Below are 23,156 nucleotides of genomic sequence, written 5' to 3'. Positions count from 1 at the left end.
TATATATATTAAAACTCAATAGGAAGACACGAGTCTGCCACGTGTCATCATGACTAGACAGATGATATGGCGCCATGTCATACAATTACTATAATTCATTAAAAAAAATAATGAATTGTTAGCATTAATGTTCAAACCTATGATCCCATGCTTATTATACTTTAATTTCAACCACTGCTCCAATGACACATCTCATATCTACAATGTTTTGTTAAAAAAAGTTAATCATATTCATAAACTTGAAGTCGAACGAAGCAAATTAATAATTTTAAATACTAAATATTGGATAATATATTTTGATGTTCAATAATGATCGGAAAAATATATTTAAATAGTACGAATACTGAAGTAAATATTGTTGGAATAAAGTAAGGGAATTTAAGGCATCAGGTTCAACCGCCCGATCGGACACGTATTGGCCCATTGGACTCCAACGGTTTGATTTTTGGATTCACTCACTTAATTTCTTGAGTAATCCTTATAACCCCTAATTTAAGAGGATGTTTAAGATGATTAATCACCACCATTACTCTCTTGATAAGTAACTCTCATAACCCCCCGTTTAAGAGGATGTATAAGGTTATTATTCACCTCTCTTGATGCTTGGGATTATTCTTCTATGTTCTTTCATGTTTCTCTATAAATAGAAGAAGCCTTTTTTTTTTTTTTTTTGTTTTTACACTTGAACAATACATCAAGCACAATAGTCTAAACACATTATCTATTGGGTATAAGTTACTTGACTCATACCTTTCACCCAAAAGTGTCTTTGTGTGGAAGTGGTGTAACAACCTTAGGGAACGTGTCGGCGAATACAATTGAGCACCTTGGTTGCACCGGAAATTCGTTTTCAAGTTAGTGATTTGCATCACGACGCACCGATATTGTTCCATTGTTTGTGAGATTATCTTTTTGATCTTACTTAAATATTTTTATACTATTTGTACTAGACTACTCCTTTATTTACAACAAATGTAACTAATTTAATCTATATTTGTATTATCACATAATTTTTATTATAAAATTTCATTTATAATATATAGATGCTGACCCGAGGCATTGCTCGAGCTAAAAACTAGTTTTTTTTAATAAAAAAACATAAAAATAATCAAAGCTTTGGCACAAGGGCCGACCGCGGAGGATTTGTTTCCTCTTTAGATAGTGGAATATACCATTTCCTCTTTAGAAAGATTCTTTTAGCTATTTGAGCATCAATAAGGATCATTTTAGCCACTCAAAATATTAACTAAAAGGATATATATCCTCATTGATGTCGACACTCTAAAAAAAACTCGAAATTCCAATGACTAGAACAAAAAAATGTGACTTATCAACCTATCAAAGATAATCAAGTTTAGCACTGTCTTTATCAAAAGTTTTAGAATTTTTGAAACTAGAAATGATAAAGAGAAAAAAGATAGAGTTTTAAAGAGCCATATATGGAGTGTATGACTTATTACCATACTTGTATATGCTCTAACCACTAATGCTTTAATCATCAACACTAAAATATTTTCATAAACGGAAATTCTTCAGAAAAATTAGGAACTTTGGGAGTTTGGGTGCTTATTTATTCTGGATTAAAAAAATAGGAAGATTCCCAATAACCACGTCCCTCCAAAACCCAATTCCCACAATTTCACAACAATACAAACGATTCCCATATTTTAACCCAAAGGCACCCAATCACCCATATTACTAAACAAACACACAATATTAAGAGTTTGTGAAACAACAAATGAACAAACCAGCAAATTAGCCAAACATCAAAGATCAAATTGCATTACTGTTCGTCAAAAATGTCACGATTTTCCTCCCAATTTCTCTTACCATTTCTGCTAATTTCCTTCTTTTTTCTCACTATAATCTCTGCTACTGACGGTGATGTTGATGATGATCAAACAATCAAAACTATGCACCAGTTTTCTGGGTACCCTTCTTCTGAACCTCACCACCATCCTCTCTCCTCACTCTCCGTTGATACTCAATCTTTGCAATTTCAGGTTATTACCCTTCATTCTATCCACTTTTTTTACGATTTGGGTCTTTAATCTTTTCTTCTTTTATCTAGTATTTATACTGCACTTCTGATTCTGCTTGATTACTGTATGCTGATTTTGTTTGCGCTTTAAGGGTTTTAGAAAGTTTATGATTTTTAGATTAAGATTCTATCATTTGTCTGCTGAATAATACGACATATTTTGACAAACAGACTGTTATTGGTTATAATTTTTCAGTGTAGATTAATTGGAAGTTATATGTGATTATGTGAAGTTGAAGAATTGATTGCTCCCGAAATATGGGAACTTTGTTTGTATGGTTATCGGACTAAAGTAGCCTAATTGTTGCGTATTGTGCTTGAATCTATTTTATGATCATACTTGAATTGAATGATATGCAATTACTTCCTCTTCAGGTTGACGAGTTGGCGACTTTCTCTGATTCCCCTTCCCCATCGGTTACTAGGGTTCTCTATACCGATAAGGATGTTGCTGCCCGGAGGTATGTCACCCTTTGTTCTTTGTTTTTTGTGGAGTCAGGTTATCATTTAACCGGTTGCTAGTATGATTTTCTAGGGAAATTAGTTTGTTAAAGTGGGCTATTACACAATGTGCGTTTGATTCGTCTTGCTAGGAATGCTGATTAGTATTTCATGTATAAATAGTATCAAGTTTGAAGCAAGGAAACTTAATTCTGGGTCGATTTGTGGCTATTTGTTAGTTGATATTCCAGGTCCTTGTTGATAATATTATGAAAAATAGAGCCCTTTTTTTACCGCCTTTTCAATTTGTTTGAATGGTACTTTACCCAGAGATGTATGTTGGAGTTGATATATGCAACTGTTGCATTAGACATTCATTCTAATTGTAGCCTATTACTAGCCAGATGTTCAAATTTGCTACCTCCTGTGTAATTGGTGAAGGTGCAGATGACTTTGTCTATTGGAAATCTTGTTTTCTCTGCCTTCTTACCATCATTGACTGAAATTTATATTACCTAATATTTTCTCTTGATTAATTACATATATACTTATTATCTGCAAAATATATGATAGAAGACACAATATTTTCTTGAGCGTCCAGTTATTATAAATAGTGATATAGTGTATTATATCTCTAGGTACATCAAGAACTTGATGGGACTTGCTGGTCTTTCAGTCAGGGAGGATACCATCGGTAACATTTTTGGTCGATGGTAAGTTGTTGAATCTTTCTCTAATTTTATGGTCTGTGAGGACTGTGACTAGCACTTTGACTCAATCTTTTAACGAGACATCCCCTTACCCCTCTTTCCACCGACTCAGAAAGAATTGTTTCAGGGTAATAGGTGTGGGGGTAAATGAAAAATTATGTTTTCTTCCTTCTAGACAGGGAATGTACAACTTCCTGCTGTTTTCTCCGCATTTCCTCCTTGTTCCTAACCCGTAGACCTCAAACATTTTTATATGGACCTCAACGATAATGCTTTATTTGTACAATTTTGCTGTTGAAGAAAATGTAACTTTTTCTATTCTGCCATGACTAACAGCCCTTTTAGTGTAGTTTGTAAAAAATATGATAATTGTAGCCATGGTCAACATAGACAACATTATTCCTTTGCTCTATTGGCTGCTGTGACTCAATGTGGAGCCTGTGAATTGTTCCCTAATTGTCCATGGCCAAAATTCATCGCCAGAAGGCCCAAAATATATACCAAATTCTAGTAGGAAGCTACAACATGCATTCAGCCATCCTTAGCATACTGCCTGTTTAGCTTCCCTTGAATTAAAGAATATTGGATATACTTTGTATAGTCTTTTCTCTGTGTCTTCTTTTGATCTAAAAGTTCTTAACATTTTTGTTTAACAGGAATGGGTATGAACCAGAACTTGCTGCTGTTGGAACTGGTTCTCACATAGATGCTATTCCGTATTCTGGAAAGTATGATGGAGTTGTTGGTGTCCTAGGTGCAATAGAAGCCATTAATGTGCTGAAGAAGTAAGTTTTGTTTGTCAGATATTGACATCAGGTGTAATTGTGTAACTAGTAAAACCAGTTTAGGTAAATACACAGATTCATAAGATCATAAAGCATGAGTTTCACATAGCTTGGAAATGTATTACAACTTCCAAGTATGCCCTACTCATGCTAAATCAAGTTCAATGCTATATTACTTCAGTTCTGCTAGAAATTTTGTTATTTAACAGTGCTGACAATCATTTGGCAAATCACAATTGGCTACTTCATTAAGTTTTACTACTGTTTCTTTCTGTGAATATATATATATCTGGATTCGCCTTTTCCCTTTCCTATACCTTCTTCATTTCAAGTTATTATATATATTGGCAGCCAGCATCTGTTCAGGACATTCTAAGCATTAATTTTCAGGGCTGGATTTAAGCCAAAACGGTCATTGGAGGTAATAATGTTCACATCAGAAGAGCCTACCAGGTTTGGGATCAGCTGCTTAGGAAGGTATTGCTAAATTTTCCGTCACTACTTTTTTTTATCATGGTGTTTTTTGTTTCATTTGTGGGAAGAAGATCCTTTTGATGTTCCAACCTTTAGTACTTTTTAAAATGCAGCCGTTTGATAGCAGGAAGTGAAACCCTTGAAAAAGCTCTGAAGAATACATTTGATAGTCAAAATGTATCTTTTCTAGATGCTGCAAAATCTGCTGGGTATGCTAGAGATAAAGATGACCTGTCTAGTGTGCGTATGAATTATGGAACTTACTCTGGGTTTGTGGAGTTGCACATAGAACAAGGGCCTATTTTGGAAGCTGAAGGTGCACCTTTTCTTGTATAACTTTGATGCCCTCACAGAACTGGAAATTCGTTTTTCCTGCTTTTCTTTAAATTTTGTATATTTATATTTTTATAGGAATTCCAATTGGTGTTGTTACTGCCATTGCTGCTCCTGCTAGCATCAAAGTGGACTTTGAAGGAGATGGAGGTCATGCAGGTGCTGCCCTGATGCCAAACAGGTGAAAATGCTTAATGATTTTGGTATGCATGCTGTAGATTTACCCACAATCAGCGAATAGCTGCCTATCACTCTATCCAACATCAACATCCTAAATGTACACCGATTGTCAGCAGCATAGAATATATTTTAGCCTTTTTTCCTGATTGAAGTTCATCGTATGTTGTTTCATTAATTAATTTCTTCATTCAAAGTTGTAAAATTATTCTCTCATGTCATTTCCTTCTGGATTGTCCATTCTTATAAAATAACTTGTTACTTACTGTGACTAGTATTTGTCTTCTGCAGAAATGATGCAGGATTAGCCGCTGCAGAGTTAGCATTGGCTGTTGAAAAGCATGTTTTAGAATCTGGGACTATTGACACTGTTGGTACTGTTGGTAAGACATGAATGATTTCAGTAGTACTTCATATAATCTTTTTAAAAGAAGCAGAGCAAATTAGCTTCTCATTAGTTTTTTTAATGATCGTTTCCTACTGTTTCTGCTAGGTATTCTCGACCTACATCCTAGGGCTGTCAACAGCATCCCTAGCAAAGCACATGTGGAGATAGGTATGTTCAGATTTTTATTGTTCAGCATGAAGATCTAAATTTTGCATGCCAACCTTTATTCTTTTTCCCCTGTTCTTCTGGTTGGACCACTGGAGAGGTATAACCTCAAGCTTTTCACTAGAAAAAACCAAATTGCAATTAACAAACTATATATCTGCTATCTTACAGACACACGTGACATTAATGAAACGAGAAGAAACATTGTGGTTGAGAAAATCCATCAGTCTGCTATTGATATAGCCAATAAACGCAGGGTCAAGCTATCAGGTTTTGAAATTGTGAATCAAGATCCTCCAGCTCTTGCTGATAAAAAAATAATTGAAGCAATGGAAGCTTCATCACGTGAGCTGAATTTGGACTACAAACTGATGGTTAGCAGAGCCTACCATGATTCCCTATTTATGGCTAGGTGAGTTAGTCATTTGGCTTCTGTTTCTGAACTAAATTGGTTTCAGAAAATTCTACATATGTTGTATGTTTGTCCTTTTCATCAATCATGTACGAGCCAACGCTTTGATCTTTTATTGAGTGTACGAGGCAACTCTTTGATATTTTATTGACTGTATGAGCCCACTCTTTGTTCCAGGGTATCTCCAATGGGAATGATTTTCATTCCATGCTATAAAGGTACAACTTCTACCTCCTCTCCTCCTCTCTATCCCAATTAAACACACGCCTTGTGAAATCGCAAATAGAAATTGGATTAGTAATACTCGTTAATTAGGTATCTGATGACTCTCTGCTATCGTGGTGTTTATCTGCAGGATATAGTCATAAACCTGAAGAGTATTCAGCTCCTGAAGATTTGACTAACGGGGTCAAGGTGTTGGCACTAACCCTAGCAAAGCTGTCCCTTTCCTGATCAATAGGTCTGCGTTAGAAGTTAGAGCTGCATCGAATCTATGTTTCTTCTTTTATTGATCCTTATTGTTGAAGGAACTATACTACCAATAATTTAGCAGTTATGTCTTGTATATGAATAATAATTGAAATACTTGTCAGTGTTCCTTTGTGATTTATGATCAATAAAGTAATAGTACGTCAATCTCAATTCAGTTTATTGTATATTACTCTTTTTAAAAGAAACTGAGTACATGTACTGATGTACAACTTGTACAACAAGTGATTTGCTCCCTTAAGAATCGTAAAGTTCTCGACAACATTATGAAAAAACTGAACAGAAAGATTAAAAGTGAAAGAATCAATTGAGGCTTATCATCTACTTCCTAAAATCTACATAATGTGGCCGCGCCGGAGATTTCACCAAAGACCTACTTACAATCATCTACCTACAGTGTTGCTTGAAACTATGCATGCTAATTACTACCCTATCAGTATAAAATTTGCAGTATACTTGTTGTCGAGTATAAGATCACAGATGCAGTAGATTGTTGCATCAAAGACATGATCATCCTTCCTTCTTCGCAGCAATTTCAGCCTCGGTCTTTGATTCATCTGGTGCTGCCTCGGTTTCAGTCTTAGGTACAGGCTTTGCAATCACATCAGCAGAGGCAGGAGATTTATCATTCCTTTCCAGAACAATCTCAAGCTGCAAAATAACCAATGTTCAGAACATAAAACGACTACTCATTCAAGGAAATACACTTAACATACCAGAAGAGAAATTGATAGTACCTTTGCCTTCTGAACAAGACGGCCCTTGCTCTCATCTTTCGAGCCAACTGTTGATGTCAGAACTTCTGTTACAAGGTGCATATTCAGGTTATTACTAGATATACAATATTTGATACTCATGAACTCAAAAGATAATTCATAAACCGAGATGTGAATAACATGATGAGATGGTGGTAGAAGTAAGCTTACTCTTCTCCACTGCAACACCATTTGCCTTAAGAATCCCGGCAATAGTAACAAGAGTAGGAATAGCTGAAAACAGTCAGAAAAAAAATTAGTCAGCACTGAAACAATATCAGAACACTATCATGCTTAATCATCCCATATTTTGTTTTGAGTATCATCATGCTTAAGCGAACCTCATTGATAAGTTTAAGAAGAAATCAGAAACAGAACTGTAAGAAATGTGAAATATCTTGCTTCAGAAAAAGCTAACTCATCAATTAAAGGTGTAACGAGCATATATATATATATATATATATATATATATATATATATATATACCCATTCCAAGAGCGGAGAGCTCGACATCATTGTACTGCTTCATGTACCTCTGCAACAACAAAAATCAGAAAAGTATCAGCACTGCAATTCAATTCAGATGTTATACATTGGTCTTACAGAAATTCTTGAATGTTACAATGTAAAGAAACATGAAATCCAATTTTCAAGAAATAATGATTTTGCATATAATTTCGGAACAAAATAAAGACTCAATATCTCCAACAATCATCATTTCTCAAGATGAATCACAAATTCGAACCCGAATAAAATGTAGATTATCAATAACAATCAAAGAACGCCAATCCAACAGATTTTCTAGAGCTAAACTACCAAATTCAGCAACGCAGAAGTAAAAATTAATCCAAAATCATAATTCATGGATAGAAATCGTAAATTCAAACCCAAAATTAACATCAAAAGCAGAGAGAAATCAATCAGAAATTCGAAGCATAATTTATTTTTTTTTAAAAAAAAAAAAAAGAAAAGAAAAAGAGAGAAAATAACCTTAGCTAGGTTAAGGTAGAAGAAGAGAGGTTTCTTGGTGTTAGAAATTTGAATGCGATTCTTCTTGTGAACCTCTTGTTTCATCTTCAATGGTGTTGGTTCAGCTGCAACCATAACCAATACTGCTTGCGCCATTGTTGTCGAGCTTCCTTTCTCTCTCCTAAATTTAATGTGTATCTCTCTATTTCTTAGGTTGTGAGCAAATTTTGGGAAGATGGAAATGAATTCAGTGATTTGAAATTGAGACGAGCTTCCCCTTTTATAGAGTCCTGAAATAGGAGAAATTAATTGGCCAAAATTTGACTGGACACGTGGTGGTTCCTTATTGGATATCAAGAGAAAGATTCAGTTGCAATCTTATGGGTCGTTATTTGCTTCCCGCCTCCCTTCCCAAAAACCGTTATGTCATATAACCGTCTGCATTTCCTTTTCTACCCTCTTTCTTCAATTCTTGATATTTTTTAAGGTCTTGAATCTTGAGTTCTCTCTTTTTTTCTTTTCCTTCAAATTTATCCAATCGCACAATACACCATCCTCCATCAACCAACCTTTAGATTAACTCATATACACACCAATTTTTAGATTTACTCATATGCACACCAACCTTACTTTACAATAACTTTTAATATAGTGCTATCTTTTAAATTTTTATGCTCGTTTGTGAATTTGTGATGGAAATAAAGTGAAAGTTCTAAACAACATTACGAAGTACTTTTTACGGTTAATTTTTAAAAAATATGTGTTTAAAGTATATTTTACTAATTTTAATAAAATTTTGTAAATTATATAAAGTTAAGGTCGTTTTTTCTTTTATGTATCATTGGATTGCGCTTAAACCAATCCATTTAGGCTAACATTTGGTAAACTTTCATTCCAAGATTGTGTATATCACCCAAAAATATCAAGTGTGACATAACATGTACAAAAATTTATTGTGTGCTAGGTGCCTAGGCTATGCATCTTAATTTGTGATTGTGCTAGATTAGTTCGATTGTTTTTTTGTGTCGTGTGTGATTTGGTATAATCCAACCTATTACTATCTTATACTCCAATCTGTTACCAAATATTTTGAGTATAAGGTTAAAAAAAATCGAACACATGTTAACGTAAAAACAAATTACGGAGTTCAACAATCAAAACATTATACTTATCCCAAAAGACTATATTTTGTGAGAGCAATTCAATTAAGCAATCAAAATGAGACGGATGGTCAAAAGAATGAGAAAAATGAGAGAAAGATGTTACTAATTCCCAAATAGGATATTTCCTCAAAAAAAAAAAAAAAAAAAAAGAAAAAAATCCCAAGTAGGATAAGTCCCAATAAAAGCGGTAGAAACAATAGAAAGAGAGAAGCAATCCGAAAAAACAGAAGTAATAAAAGCCCAAATTCAGATATAATAAAGCCCACGATATCCTTAAATTACCGTCTACCTGAAACAAAGGTGCCACCACCAACCGCCCAAACACCGGCGACTTTCTCAATTTTTCGTCTGTAAATTTGGGGATATTCATTGATTAATGTTCAAATTTCAGGTTTCAATTCAATTTTACAAAATTAATTTATCGAAATTTCTGTGTTAGATTTGTTGATGATGATGGCACCTCCGCCTGCTATTATTGCTCATCTTCCTCTAGCAATTTCCCCCTTTGGAGGTCGTCAAGGTATGCATATACATCTCATTTCCCAGATTTTGGATTTTCATTTCTCACCTTTTAATCGTTAAATGTAACCCTTTTATTGATTTTTTTTATTTTGCCACTTATTTCTGATTTTTTTGCATTCATTTCTTTGTAATTTTACTTGTTTCAATCAATAAAGATGGCAATTTTATGTGGTTAAATTAATTCTATTCCAAAATTAATTTAAATGTTTAATTGTTAATTTTGTTTATGATTATCATTTCTCCTACAACAGCTTTATTGGGGTCATGCTTTTTCAAAAGGAATTCTCTCCATTCAGATAGTTTTCTAAAGGTTAGTGGAAGATACCACTTAGCTAGCTTACTTTATATCCCGACATTTTATGATTTTTAATAAGAGGTAATTGCCAATTTTGATGTGATAATACATAAAGATATTGTTGTCAATTTACATTATTCATGCATTATGTTTAGTTGTTTACAAGACATGCATTTGTACAGACAAACATCCCAGAAGACCATTTATGATTTTGCTTATGAAATTGATGGATTTCCTTGTTTGATGAATGTGATAAGTTACATTTTTATCTATTCCACATTTTTCAGTTTGGGGCTTGTGAAGGACATTTTTTGCGCTTGAAGAGGTCAATGAAGTGTAAGAAAAATTTCCCCTTTACATTTAGAACCAGGCTTCAGTTGTAATTAAAGTATGTGCTATGTTTGGTTTAATGATCATTGCTTCATTAAAGTATATGTTAATGAAGTGTAATTATGACTGATGTTTGCATCTGTTTCTTCGTTGGCCCTTTAATTTTTGGTCAACATTACGCTGTTTATAGTGATGGTGAAGAATGTTGCAGACAGAATCTCATGTTTGCTTGCTTTGGTTATTGCAGACGGGGCCTTATGCTTCCAGAGTGTAGGTGCCTTTTGCTACTGTATTGACCCCACTAAGGGAAATGAAAGTTTTAATTATCATGGAAGTTTATGTGCTTGCATTTAAAGAATTATAAGGGAACCCACTAGCAATGTGTAAGCCTCCATTTTGGTTTTAAACAATGTACCCATTGTTATTTGTGTAGAAAGGCGCATTCAGTGTAGCAGCAAAAACTCAAGTGCCAGTGGCGCCCATGACAATAATTGGAACTGGCAGTATCATGCCTGCTGGCAAGGAGAAAATGCTAAATCCAGGGTCTGTCAAAGTCGTAATTCACCCATGTTTGATGGGAAATGACGCACAAGTATTGTGCAATCAAGCTCGGAGTGTTATTGCAGACACACTTGAGCGGCAATGCTAAGAGATTCAAGTCATAATGCGGTATTATTGGACAAACGGATTTTCCTGAGCCTAAATCACTTTACGGATTGATGACGCATGAGAAGGTATGTGCCTTAAGTGCTTGTTACCTTGGGTCATGTTTTATTGTTTTTTGCTGCAATTTGCTATGTTTGGAAAGCAGTATGCCTTTTGTTTTATTTAAATTTGCAGTCTTTGGCTATGTTTTATTCACCTTTTAAAACTAGTTTCAGAAAAAACATGTTCAGGTAAGTCCAAGATAAGTTTTGATACATTCTGATAAGCCACCCCTGTATGACTTTTCTGCTCCCATTAAATAATTCTTGTTACTTGGAGAGTTGGAGTTATGCCCCAACTCACGAAAGTTTTTATTTTTTGAGAAAAACTCTCGAAAGTTTTCCTTATAATTTATTGTAATAAGTTTGTGTTAAACACATTTTGGGTGGATGATTTGCAGATAGGTTTGATTGATATGGACATTATGACAAAAAACTATTTTAGTCAAATGTTTGGTTATGGTTAATGATATGGGTCCTCCTATTTGTAAGTGCTGTCAATGATGGTTTAGATGTTTTATTGCTCTTGCTCTCAAGTTGCTTTGTGCTACATCATCAAATTTTATTGTTTCTGTACACGTTCTCATACATTGTTTTTTCATATACAGATTTTGGTGCCTAATTTAAGGCCTGTGTTCGTTTCAGGAGAGAAGACGTCTTCATAAATTGTAGTTTCTTGTAGAGGAATGGCTTGCTGGAAAATGACAACAATTGGAATCAAAATTGGATTAACATGGTTGTGATTTGGAGAAGCAAGAAATTTCCCACCTAGGAGTTTTTCGCCTGTTACTAGGATTTTCCACTCAGGAAATGGCTAATTAAGTATAGGAGTTTTTTGTCTGCTACTAGGCTTTCAACTCAGAAAATGGCTAATTAGGTTTTGTAAATGTATTGATGGCAGCTGTTGTTGTAGTTACTATTGAGGCCTTGAGGGTATAGGAATTTATAAGAGGTTTCCATGTAGTCAAGCCGAAAGGGCTGTATTTGAGGCTTGTGATAAAGATGTGATGTTGGCGCAGCCGCGCAGTTGTGCAGAATTGCGGATTTAACACTTTTGTAAAAAGGCCTAGCAGGTCAAAATTCGTCAATTTAACCAGTAAAAGCCTATCTTTTGCCCATTTTCTCCTCTCATTGAAGCAAAATTAACTCTGCTTATGTATTATTACCCAATATTTGATTATTCTCGATTGTTTTTTTTTTTCAAACATGCCTCCTGCTTTGCTTCCGCTTCAAAAATCCCTTCCTTAAACAATAAAATGCCAACATTTGAATCATAACACTGCCAAGTACAGAGTAATACTGTAGTTTAAGGTTAAGCATGAGTTGTAGTTCGTTTATTAATATAATACGAAAGTTGACATAGTAGTGATATGATATATTACTTGTATGAAAAAAAAAAGTTAGTGAAGTGACATGATATATTACTTGGTATGAGAAAAATTAGTGAAGTGGTATGGCAACCAATGATTAAAAATTGTACTGTATTACAAATTCTTTCCCCTTCCAATATTTTATTAGAATTGCATGGATCATAATTTACACGGCCTCTATTTCTCTGGTAAAGAAGTTCAATGAGGAAATCGAACAAATGTCAACCTTAGATGGACAGTAGATGATATTCGCCGAACTTGTAAGACCTTTACATGGTATAACATTTACTTCAAAGGGAACAAGTTCATAAGGCGCATATCCTTACTACTACAGCTAATAGTAGTTTATCTTTCTTTTTAAATGTGTTTTAATTTGTTTTATTTAAGCTCATCTCAAAAAAAAAAAAAAAATACTCCGTATATATTATTAGAAATGGTTTCTTATAGAAATAACTTGGTTTTAATTTTTGGAAGTATTCATTGAATTTGCATGCATAGATACATTGAGACATGTTATTGTTTTTAAGGTTAGTAGTTAGAGAACCTCATGCTTTAGTTCTAGTATAAACACTCTTTAACCCCCGACATTAAGCATTGGATTAGAAAGTAGCTTAATTAGCAATTAAGCATCCTACCTAACTACGCAATTCCCATTCTTTTGCCTCATAATTTGAGCCAATTAATAAAGATAAGCTTATCTTCTCAATTATTACATTCGCTTTCGGCCTTCAATTTATATGTCACTCGTTCAAAGGTGGAGATATTAATCTCCATTAATTAATATTTAACTCTGATTGCATCTTAATTATATTAAAAATAAACACAACTTATTGTTCAAGGTTCAAGTAGAATTTTATAACGCTAATGCTCTTCAAGTTTACAAGTAATAATAAAATATTATGTAATTAATACTTGATCGTAATTTAATCAGCTCAATTATTGGCCTTTACCGTATTTTCAATATATTTATACTTGAAGTTTTGTCATTTAAAAATATTCAAATTAGTGATTGGTCTCTCTTTATTCAAACTAATGAGTTGTAATTACTTAAATTTAATGATTGGTTTAATAACTTTTATTTCTATTAGGAATAAGAAAATAGACCAAATGTTGGTGGACCGGTGGTTGGTAATTGATTTGAATAGTGCTCAAATAAAAGTAAAGTAGTACGGAATAATAGTAGTATAAACTATAAATTGCAAAAGTAGTGGAAAATTAATTTGATGCCTAAAGTAGTAAGTGCAATTGAGCAAATGATTAAGCAGACTCCCTTTTCTGCCTTCTATTACCTATGACAAGTTAATTATCACTCCGTAGAAGTGAATGGAGGAAGATGAAGTGGATACTTACTTGTGGATGATTCACAAGTCTATAATAGATAGTAAGAAGTAGGAATAATATTATTAATTATTTATTTATGTATCCAACTCTGTTCTTTTGGAATAAAATATTTGCTTATTTAGTTCATTAAAAATTTAAGTTGTGTGCAAACTTAAGTCAAATTTTGATTGAGTGGAGTTTCAAATATGTTACGAGTACAAATTAAATAGGTTAAGTTGATCACCATGAGTCCATGAGACTATCCATTGTAAGTGCATGGACTCTCAAGTATCTATTACCAATTTACCATGTTTCATTATGTTGCAATCTTCTCGTATGCATAGAATAAAAATAATTGTATCGTAAAGTTACAATGACGGATGTAGAAAATTGAATCCTAAAGTATCCTCTAGAATAATAACAAGCAAGTGAATAATTTCCCAAATCATGGGGTAAATAAATGTACAAACTAACAACTTGATCATATATTCCATGTTTTAAAAAAAGGGGGGGTTGGAATTCCATTAATGTCAAAAACCCAGGATTTGATGTCATTATCTAGGGTACACAATTAGTATTAATTGTGATTTGTGCAAGTAATTAAAGGACCCACGATGAATCTCTTAATAATAAAGAAATTGACAAGTTACCCTCCAAATAAAGGGAAATGGCAATTTGATTTTGAAACCGTAATCCAAGGATATCACATAATATTAGTGCGTGGGTTGCTATGTTATCATGCATCCCTTTCTTGCACTCCACTCACTAGAACTACTAAAGTTACAGCTCATTTCTATAACTTACCTAAATTAGTTTTTCTTTTTTACCCTCTTCTTAAAGGTACTTTTTTTAAAGGGGATTTTCACCAAATTAAAGTTGGTAAGTTTTTAATTCAAAACTTTCTTAATTCTATCAACAACTAATCTTGCTCTTAAGTTAATTAGAACTATTGTTAAGTTTTCTAATTACACTGTTATTGTGTAATTAGTTAATTACCTCTGTTAATTATTTATGCCACTCTTCTCTTTCTTTTTTTCCTTTGATCTTTTCCCTACGACCCTAATTTAAGCTAATCTTTACCTTTGAAGTTTTCAACCAGGTCGATAATGTTTATTTGTTGATTGATCATAAGTATAAAATCTTTATTAGGTATATAGCCAAATTTTAAGGGAATTGTGAAGTATAACTTTAAGTTACATGAGATAATAGAAGACAAGAATCTACCACCAATCACTACCTTCAAGTAATCTGGTTGCAATATTATCTAATTATAACGCTGTAAACCCCAGCAATCACGAATTATTTCAGATCAAAATCATGTCATGCATTGTATTTGTATATGCATATGCATATGCATTAACTTGTTTAGCTTTAAGTCTTTAACACCAACCAGTAGCATAATTTATACTAAAGAAGTCGTGCATCCACATACTTTTTTTACAGAAAACCTGGCAAAACATTAGCATCATATGATTTTAGCATAAAATGCAGGAGTTTGTGTTACTTCAAAGGGACACAATTAATTAATATTGACGTACAGCAATTGGGTTCGATTGTGATAAGAGAGGATAAATGGGTTAATTAAAATAATCAAAGGGTGTTAAGGCTTTATCAAAAAGGGTAGCAGGAATAATCAATGATGAACCTAATAAATATCGAAAAGAACATCTTCTCCTATTCATTCTTTTAATCTAAACTAGTGTTTAGTCCGGGCGATGCCCCGAATCGATACTTTAAATATTATTGTATTATAGTTTTCATGTGTTATATTTTATGTGGATGAGTTTGACTTTTAATTTTATTTTTTGATGTACATAATAATCTTAATTACATCTTTTTAGTTCAGATTTAATCTAAGAAAACATTTTGTGTAGTTCTAGTTAATATAGTACGGAGTACTCCATAATACTTAACAAATAGCAACGGTAAAATTACAAATAAATACACTCTCATGGTCTACATTAACTATATTTAAGAAGAATAAATAAACAACATTATTTGATAGCAAAGATGGTATGACTTCTTATTCATTTTCCTATTGACCCAAGTCCAATTCTTGCCATTAACGTTTTTTAATTGATGTGTACCATTTATATTTCTAATTGGGTGACGTGGCATATTGTTAGTTTTTAATTGGATGATGTGATATCCTGTTGGTGGAATGGAGGGTGACACGTGGCGTGTATCCTTAATTAGGAACGCCTTTTAATATATAGTATATAGGTTAACATATAGTTAATGGAGTATAATGTTAACTTAATTTTCATTGTGTCCGAATGAGCCATAAGATACAATTTCCAAATAAGAACAGAGAGATTATTTAAACATGTAACCGATCATAAACAAGCCCCTCTATGTTTAATTGTTTATATAACGTTAATTTTCATTGTTCATAACGTTAATCTTCATAGTTATCAATCTTTTTCCCGTTTTAGCATTTTTAATGGGCACCATGGCAACGACATTGTCGTCCTACTACAAATAAATAGTGTATTAGTGATGTTAACACCGTAATGGATAATTAATTAAGCTAAGTGGGTGTTGTAGTCCTGTAGACTGTAGTAGGTGAGTGTAGTAAGGTGCCAAAACCACTAGATAAACCCATGTTAATTATTCATAATTTATAGTTTTATAGAGAATAAATGAAGTCACGTACTTTTTTTATCCTATTGATTGTTATTTTGAGGCCCATTAACCTTGTTCTTTAGTTAGAGTAGTCTATGTCCCATAATTTTTGTTAGGTACATCTTTGAATATATTATCAAGCTTTTAATTTTACACTATTTTTTTTTTTTTTTTTTTTTGTCTTTCTGCTTTTGAGTTAAGTCTTTCATTAATGCATGATAAAAATTGATTACACACAAGTTAAAGGTTATCACCATATTGTGTATTAGATGTACCAACTCATGGGTGTTTTTTGATTATAAACCTCTATTATTATACCAAATCTTATGAACAAGAAGTTACCGTTATATTTGCCTAGAGCAAATCATCCACTAAATAAAATACTATTGGGTTCACCAAGTAGCATACAATGATACAAGTGTAATTAAGAATTTTCAAATTAAATTGAATATCATCAATACACTTTTAACTTATATTCTCAAGCCCTATCTCTAAATGGTTGTCCAAGTTTCTCTTTTTAGTCTATCTTTTTTAGTCCGTTTTTTTTTAGCATGTCCCTTTAAGTTTGTCTCATATCAAATATTATATATTTATAACCAGAATTATACTCTCACATCAATTAAATTTGGCTCTGCTGTTTTTCTCTTTCATAATCAACTATTTTCAATCAAAAATTAAGAAAGCTACCTCACCCTAAGGGACAAAATTTAATGGATGGACCGAATGAAGGGAGTAATTGATATTTCACGAGCCCTATATAAACATTTTATCAAAGCTTGCACATGGAGAGGCATTGCTCTTATGAAATTACGACAAATTGTAAGCTAAGGTATGAAAACCATATAAAACTATCTACTTTATTTTAGTTAGCTTTAGACATTGTTCTATCCACCTTATAAACAAGCAGAAAAATTTTAATGCAGATTAGTTCAAATAAGATCAATCTATTCACCAGATTTCATCAAAACGTAGTTTAACATAAACTAAGCTCAAATCATCTTTTATATTTTATTTACGAGTATTATCTCAACGAACTCGATCCAAACCTAATTTGACCATGCCTTAACCGGCAAAACTCACAAGGTAGTAAAAAGTAGACAATGTAGGACCAAAAGAAGGTGAAGTAGGGGAGGTGGGAGGTGAGTTTTAAATTTTTTGAAAAAATAGAAATGTTACACCGTCAACTAACGGCGCTTAAAAAAAACAGAGGATTATATATAGAAACTGTCCTGTCGTGACATATTTTGGAGGACTTACTCTTGAACAGACCAACAAACAAAACTCAAATGTAATGTAAGATTTCATCAAACTCCATTTTCTCTCTCCTCCGCTAAATCTTCTTCTTCTTCACCGCCAAACCGCCGTTTCTTCTTTCTTTTAGATCTGATATCATTATATGTAAGCCATTTTTCCCATTTTTTGTTTCTTTTTATGCATACAATATTGTTTCTTTTTTATTTTATTTTTTCTTTTATTGTAAGAAAGAAAAGATTTTGCTGGGGTTTTCATTTAGGGTAATGGGGTTTTCTGGGTTATTGATCAACTTTGTTAATTTGGGTTTCTCTTTTTTTACAATGCTGTCGTAGTTTCATATCTGCTGCATCTGTTAAAGTTTTAATTTTTTTTCCTAATTCTATTTTGGGATTTTAAGGTTTAGTCGGCTTATTTTATGTTGCTTATTATTCATCTGGGTGTTTTCAAATTATGAATGTACTTTCAGTTTATTTACAATAATGTTAAATTAGACCTTTTGTTATTAAAATAGAATTTATGTTATTGTTTCATGAAAGTGGTTGTATGAATGAATTAGTTGGGCACTTAGGCATAGGCTGCCGACATCTGCCGTGTAGGTGTAGTGCATCCAATTTTAGGATTCATGTTGGATGGTGGTTGTTGTTGTCACTTTGAAACAACTGCTTCTTTTTACTTTTGGAGGTGTAATAACTAATAACTATCTATGTTTGTTTTTGACACGGCACGCATTTGTGGTGACTGCCTTTATCACTACCATTAAATTGAATTAGCCTTTCTTAGAAGAAGCTGTTGGCTGTTGAGGTGGTCAGGTGGATAGGTGGATATTATGCTCTTTACTGGTTTAGTTATTTATGTTTAAGGCATTGCCTTGGATGCTCAAGTGAGCGATATTGCAGTCACAGGTTTTGGTATTACCCCTTTGTCATTTACAGTCTGTCAGGGAAAATATCCGGCTTTGGTGACTTTACATTAAATTTCAAACTTGGATAATGGTGTGGAGTGTGCACATATGATCACTTCATTTCATGCCAAGAACAAGCTACTTTTATGAAAGGCCACTTCTTGCCTCCTAACATGCCCATATCGGGTTCATAGGTCAAACCTAAACAAAATGTATGCTCTAGGAATTGTATTGCATAATTCTCAAACGTCTAACCAATGTTCAGCCTAGGAAAATGTATATTTTGAATTTGGAAGGATATTGAACTAAGAGACTTGACAAGAACCCATATTTTTTTTTTCTTATTCATCTTTGCATGAAATTTAGTTCTCAATTATTTATAAGAAAAATCAATTTTGCATTGCTTAGTTTTGTAGGATGATGCAATGTTGTTCTGGACGTGGTAGGTACAGAAATTCATATTTTACCTGCCAAAGTGATTCTGTCACATCTACTGGTCACCTGTATTAGAGAAATGCCTTTCAAGAATTGTACCATGAGAAAGTATAGTATGTCACTATTGTGTTTTAGAGGACAGGTATGGTATTTGAGATTTCGATTGGGATGTGAGAGTACCATTTTGAGGAAGGTGTATTATTCTTATTGTCTAAAACCAACCAGCACAAAAAAGGTTTTCCTATTATGTATGATTTAGGTTTCATGTATGGATGTACCTTTCATTTCTAAGCCGTAGCATGATTTTTGATATTTGAAGCAGTCTCTCCTAATTGCTATTATGGCAAAGTGTTATCAGTTTTGCTCTCACATGCAGATACTACAAGCATTTGACTTTTTTTGAAGGCTGTACTTTCCCATTTTATAAACACTTTTTTTTATATAATATATAATCAATAGCTGTCTGTTTTTTTTTTTTTTTTTTGGGCTTATAGTTGTCTGTTTTTTTTTTTTTTGGCCTACGGATTTGTTCTATGCATACTACGTTTGAGACTATTCATTTGAGAAATCCTTGCTTTAGTTGATCAGTTTAATCTTGCTTTGTTGTAGATGAAAGCTAGACATAGTTTCTTTCGTATTAGTGTAATTAGAAAGGTTTCGTGTTGCAACACATTTTCTGTTGTTGATTTTTGATATCGGCTTTGCAGTACTATGGGAATGGAAGTTAGAGAAGCATGTACGGACAAAGAACCTGATGGTGTCATAAAATATACCAGCAGTGCCTCCCCTGTTTCAAGTCATGAGGATGCAGAAACTCATCATGATGGCTTAAAATTAGTTGAGCATGGCAATGTGGTCCCTGAATCCTTTTCCATGGTTGAAGATTATGATGTAAAGGAATGTACCACAGATAATACAGTTGAGATTTCTGAAGCTTGTCAGGCTGACAAATGTGAAGATCAGTACTGTCCCAGTATGACAGATCGCAATGGCCATTTGCAGGAAAAGGTTAAAGCTCAAAGCTTGAAAACAAAGGGTGAAATAAGAGCTAAAGTTTCACCGAAGATTGCACCAAAAACTTGTAGTACGAATGGTCGAGCTAACTGCACAATTCCGCAGCCCTTTGCTTTGGCTACTGAAAAGCGAGCATCAATTCGCCCTCTAGAAGCTGAAACTGATGCAAATAAAGTGTCTTCAAAATCAAAGACTACAAATCCACCCTGCAGTGGCAAGAAAAATCAGGTTAATTTTTTCCCTCTTGAAGCATACATCTTTCCACCACCATCTTCTCCTCTCATTCTCTTCTTTCCCCCAACTTTTCTTGATGCCTTTTTGTTTGTGCCTAGAAAACAAGAGCTTGCTATAGTTTCCCATAAAACAGTTTTAATTTTAAAAAGTGCATTTTTCAATTTTTGTGGTCTTACTACATGAACCACTACTCAACCAGACTTCTTGGCAATTACTGGCACTATCTTTATGGACTTTAAGTTAAGCCAATCCAATTCATTTCGTATTTTGACAGAATACCCAATCTGTCTCTGTAATGTTCAAGTGAATAAAGTCTGAACTCTGAGAGCCATAGTTGTTGTGGTTGAAATTTTAGCAATGTGAATACAGACCTATTCTTATAAAGTTTTATGTCCATTACTTTTCTTGGAGACTACTATGTAGATATTGGGCTAGAAAGCCCTAACTCACCACATGTAACCCACAATATGAATGTGTACACCAAGAGCTACATAAAACAACCATCAGGTCTTGGGGCTAAAGTGGAAAGTTTCATGCCCATTGCTATTTGGTATATAGCCTTGTTTTAAAAGAGATTGCTTATCTTGATTCATGTAAATCAGTTACAGTTCATTCTGTTGTTACTTTTCTAATATTTCTTCATTCCTTTGCAGCATGTTTCAATCCCCATATCAAGGAAGCCGCTGCAACCAGACAACAAAAGGCATCCTGACGAGGAAGATTCCAATTCTGGTGTTTCTGAGTATCCTTAGATTCCAAGCAGCCCGTTATATTAGTATATGTAGTTGAGTGTGCTTCTATTAGTTTGCTGAACAATTTATGCAATTTATCTAAGTTGTGAAGAAGTAGATTTACCTTAACCATGAACAGTGCTGCACCATCTGCGAGCGCTTATAGGGCTAAGACAACTGTTGCATCAGCTCCAGTGTTTAGGTCATCTGAACGTGCAGAGAAGCGAAGGGAGGTACTTCCTGTTCACTTTTCTTGCTTCTAAATAGTTATTGCTTAGACTTTTCAGAATTTAGAGAGAAATATATATATATATATTTATGGGGTGAGGGTGGGGTTTGTGATTCCCTACTTTCCTTTCAAACTTTGTCTCTCATATTCCATTTTGTTATGACAGATTGCTGTCCATTTTCATAATGCAACGTCTTATATCTATATACATTGTGATGGCATTTGATTTTTAAGATCTGCTGAAAATAGAGTAACTTTTACCAATTTTTCATGTTCAGTATTATTCCAAATTAGAGGAAAAACATCAAGCGCTGGAGGCAGAGAAACTTCAAAGTGAAGCAAGAACAAAGGTACAGTATCTTTCCAATATCTTACTGTGTCCTGAGATTCTATCAAAGCTGTTTACATGAGCATGTTTATTTTTCTACTCTTGTAAATCTTAGGAAGAGATAGAAGCAACTATAAAGCAACTGCGGAAGAATTTAAAGTTCAAGGCCACCCCAATGCCAAGCTTCTACCACGATGGACCGCCTCCTAAGCTTGACCTGAAGAAGGTATTTCATGAAACTTGTCTGGTTATATATTGTTCCAAAATTGAATACTCCTAAGAATCCTAACAATTGTTTAAGTTCGTATCGGACACCCCTTGGAACTTGAAAAAAGAAGAAAAACGATTGAAAGGAACTCTGTAGCAAGGAATATATGATTATTTATGCTAGTTTCAGGCACCTCCAACTCGTCCTAAATCACCCAAGCTTGGAAGACGAAAGAGTTGCAGTGATGCCGTTGGCATATCTCAAGGAGCCAAGGCAAAGAAGAACCCTGAAAAGGGAAATCGCCTTAGTCTTGGCATGCCAAAGATAAGTGATGATACATGTGAAGACAACGAGCAAATCGAACAAGAACATGAGTCAGTCATGAATGGAGCGATATCATGCTCTATGAATGGCGAGCATAATATGGAGATCATGAGCCACTGATTGAGAAGGCTAGGGGATCAAAGTGTTGATTTGCGGTTGCTGTTGAAGCTCCTTTTTTCTTATGTTTCCTCTTTTTGCCCTTTGTCCTCTATGGCTCTATCTTTTGACTTGCTGGGGAAGATGTACCTACTCAATCAACTGCATCTACATGTGAGGACTCATTCGAGTGTTTTGTGTGATGAAATTTGTATATCTTTGTTAACTTATTTTACTACGTATAATTTATAATGAGAGATTGCATTATGCTCTAATTCAGTGTTCTCTTGACCTTTATTACATCATTCATCAATATCACCCTCTTCTCTTAGATAAATAAATAAAAAAGAGATCATTCGAAGGAATCACTATATGTCACAGGTTTAGAAGTTGACATTCGAAGAAAGTGACCAACTGACCTCTACTTGGAATCTTGGATATTCATTCTCTGCCATAATTATATTAACTCCAATTGTAAAAGAAATATGGCTAGTTATTGGTAGAACTATGAGGTTTTGTTCCCAAAAGTAATCGTTTTTTAGCAATTTGAACCATGAAATTTCTGTCAATATGCAAGTACAAAGGTTCTTTACAACTATAACATCTAGGAAAATTTGTCAATTACAGCCATTTTAAAAAAAAATTGCAAATTGCAACCCAAAAGTACTAATAAATTGTAAATTGTCACCCAATTCAATTATTTCATCGATTTGTGTGCCGAAAATCTTCCGTCAAGATTTTAGGGGCCATTTTAGGGACCAATTTATAAAATTAATACTTTTGGGCTGCAATTTGTAATTTTTTTTAAATGACTGAAATTTGTAAAATACAAATTTTAAATAGCTGTAATTGGCAAATTTTCACTACAATTACCCAGGACAGAAATATTTTCGACGACCCCACTCTCCAATATAACAACTCGATCATCCCTTTG

At 33.6% G+C, this 23,156-nt stretch overlaps 4 protein-coding genes across 10 annotated transcripts; 3 read left to right on the top strand and 1 right to left on the bottom strand.

Annotated features, from left to right (window-relative positions):
* Positions 1-1,499: 1,499 nt before the first annotated feature.
* Positions 1,500-6,568, top strand: LOC110717654 (ureidoglycolate hydrolase-like). Its single transcript, XM_021896408.1, has 12 exons — positions 1,500-2,003; positions 2,417-2,502; positions 3,121-3,195; positions 3,849-3,977; positions 4,368-4,454; positions 4,565-4,767; positions 4,863-4,965; positions 5,253-5,344; positions 5,455-5,517; positions 5,686-5,926; positions 6,104-6,144; positions 6,282-6,568. The coding sequence occupies exons 1-12, from the start codon at positions 1,800-1,802 to the stop codon at positions 6,377-6,379; spliced, it is 1,422 nt and encodes a 473-aa protein (XP_021752100.1). The 5' UTR covers positions 1,500-1,799; the 3' UTR covers positions 6,380-6,568.
* Positions 6,569-6,666: 98 nt separating this feature from the next.
* On the bottom strand, positions 6,667-8,365 carry LOC110717655 (uncharacterized protein At2g34160-like). The gene is made up of 5 exons (XM_021896409.1): positions 8,161-8,365; positions 7,657-7,705; positions 7,342-7,404; positions 7,153-7,217; positions 6,667-7,066 (listed from the first exon to the last, which is right to left on the bottom strand). The coding sequence occupies exons 1-5, from the start codon at positions 8,293-8,295 to the stop codon at positions 6,926-6,928; spliced, it is 453 nt and encodes a 150-aa protein (XP_021752101.1). The 5' UTR covers positions 8,296-8,365; the 3' UTR covers positions 6,667-6,925.
* Positions 8,366-9,096: 731 nt separating this feature from the next.
* LOC110717824 (1-acyl-sn-glycerol-3-phosphate acyltransferase 1, chloroplastic-like) lies at positions 9,097-12,334 on the top strand. Of its 6 annotated transcripts, XM_021896606.1 has the most exons (7): positions 9,100-9,602; positions 9,742-9,822; positions 10,076-10,134; positions 10,407-10,455; positions 10,640-10,719; positions 10,883-11,183; positions 11,762-12,334. In XM_021896606.1, the coding sequence occupies exons 2-6, from the start codon at positions 9,750-9,752 to the stop codon at positions 11,096-11,098; spliced, it is 477 nt and encodes a 158-aa protein (XP_021752298.1). In that variant the 5' UTR covers positions 9,100-9,602; positions 9,742-9,749; the 3' UTR covers positions 11,099-11,183; positions 11,762-12,334. The 6 variants fall into 6 exon arrangements, 3 of the variants coding, with proteins under 3 accessions (XP_021752298.1, XP_021752299.1, XP_021752300.1); XR_002510807.1 differs by having other exon boundaries at positions 9,100-9,822; positions 10,407-10,507; XM_021896607.1 differs by having other exon boundaries at positions 9,100-9,822; positions 11,799-12,334.
* Positions 12,335-17,691: 5,357 nt separating this feature from the next.
* Positions 17,692-22,497, top strand: LOC110717333 (protein WVD2-like 3). Of its 2 annotated transcripts, none has more exons than XM_021895992.1 (7): positions 17,692-17,866; positions 19,766-20,300; positions 20,960-21,048; positions 21,177-21,270; positions 21,545-21,616; positions 21,710-21,820; positions 21,992-22,497. In XM_021895992.1, exons 2-7 carry the CDS (start codon positions 19,770-19,772, stop codon positions 22,244-22,246), a joined length of 1,152 nt encoding a protein of 383 aa, XP_021751684.1. In that variant the 5' UTR covers positions 17,692-17,866; positions 19,766-19,769; the 3' UTR covers positions 22,247-22,497. The 2 variants fall into 2 exon arrangements, with proteins under 2 accessions (XP_021751684.1, XP_021751683.1); XM_021895991.1 differs by having other exon boundaries at positions 17,693-17,866; positions 21,986-22,497.
* Positions 22,498-23,156: the final 659 nt, after the last annotated feature.

The sequence above is a fragment of the Chenopodium quinoa genome, unplaced genomic scaffold, assembly GCF_001683475.1.
Source record: "Chenopodium quinoa cultivar QQ74 unplaced genomic scaffold, ASM168347v1, whole genome shotgun sequence".
Lineage (NCBI taxonomy): Eukaryota > Viridiplantae > Streptophyta > Magnoliopsida > Caryophyllales > Amaranthaceae > Chenopodium > Chenopodium quinoa.
The sequence above is the reverse complement of the archived record's forward strand: the minus strand, read 5'-3'. Positions and strand labels throughout refer to the sequence as shown.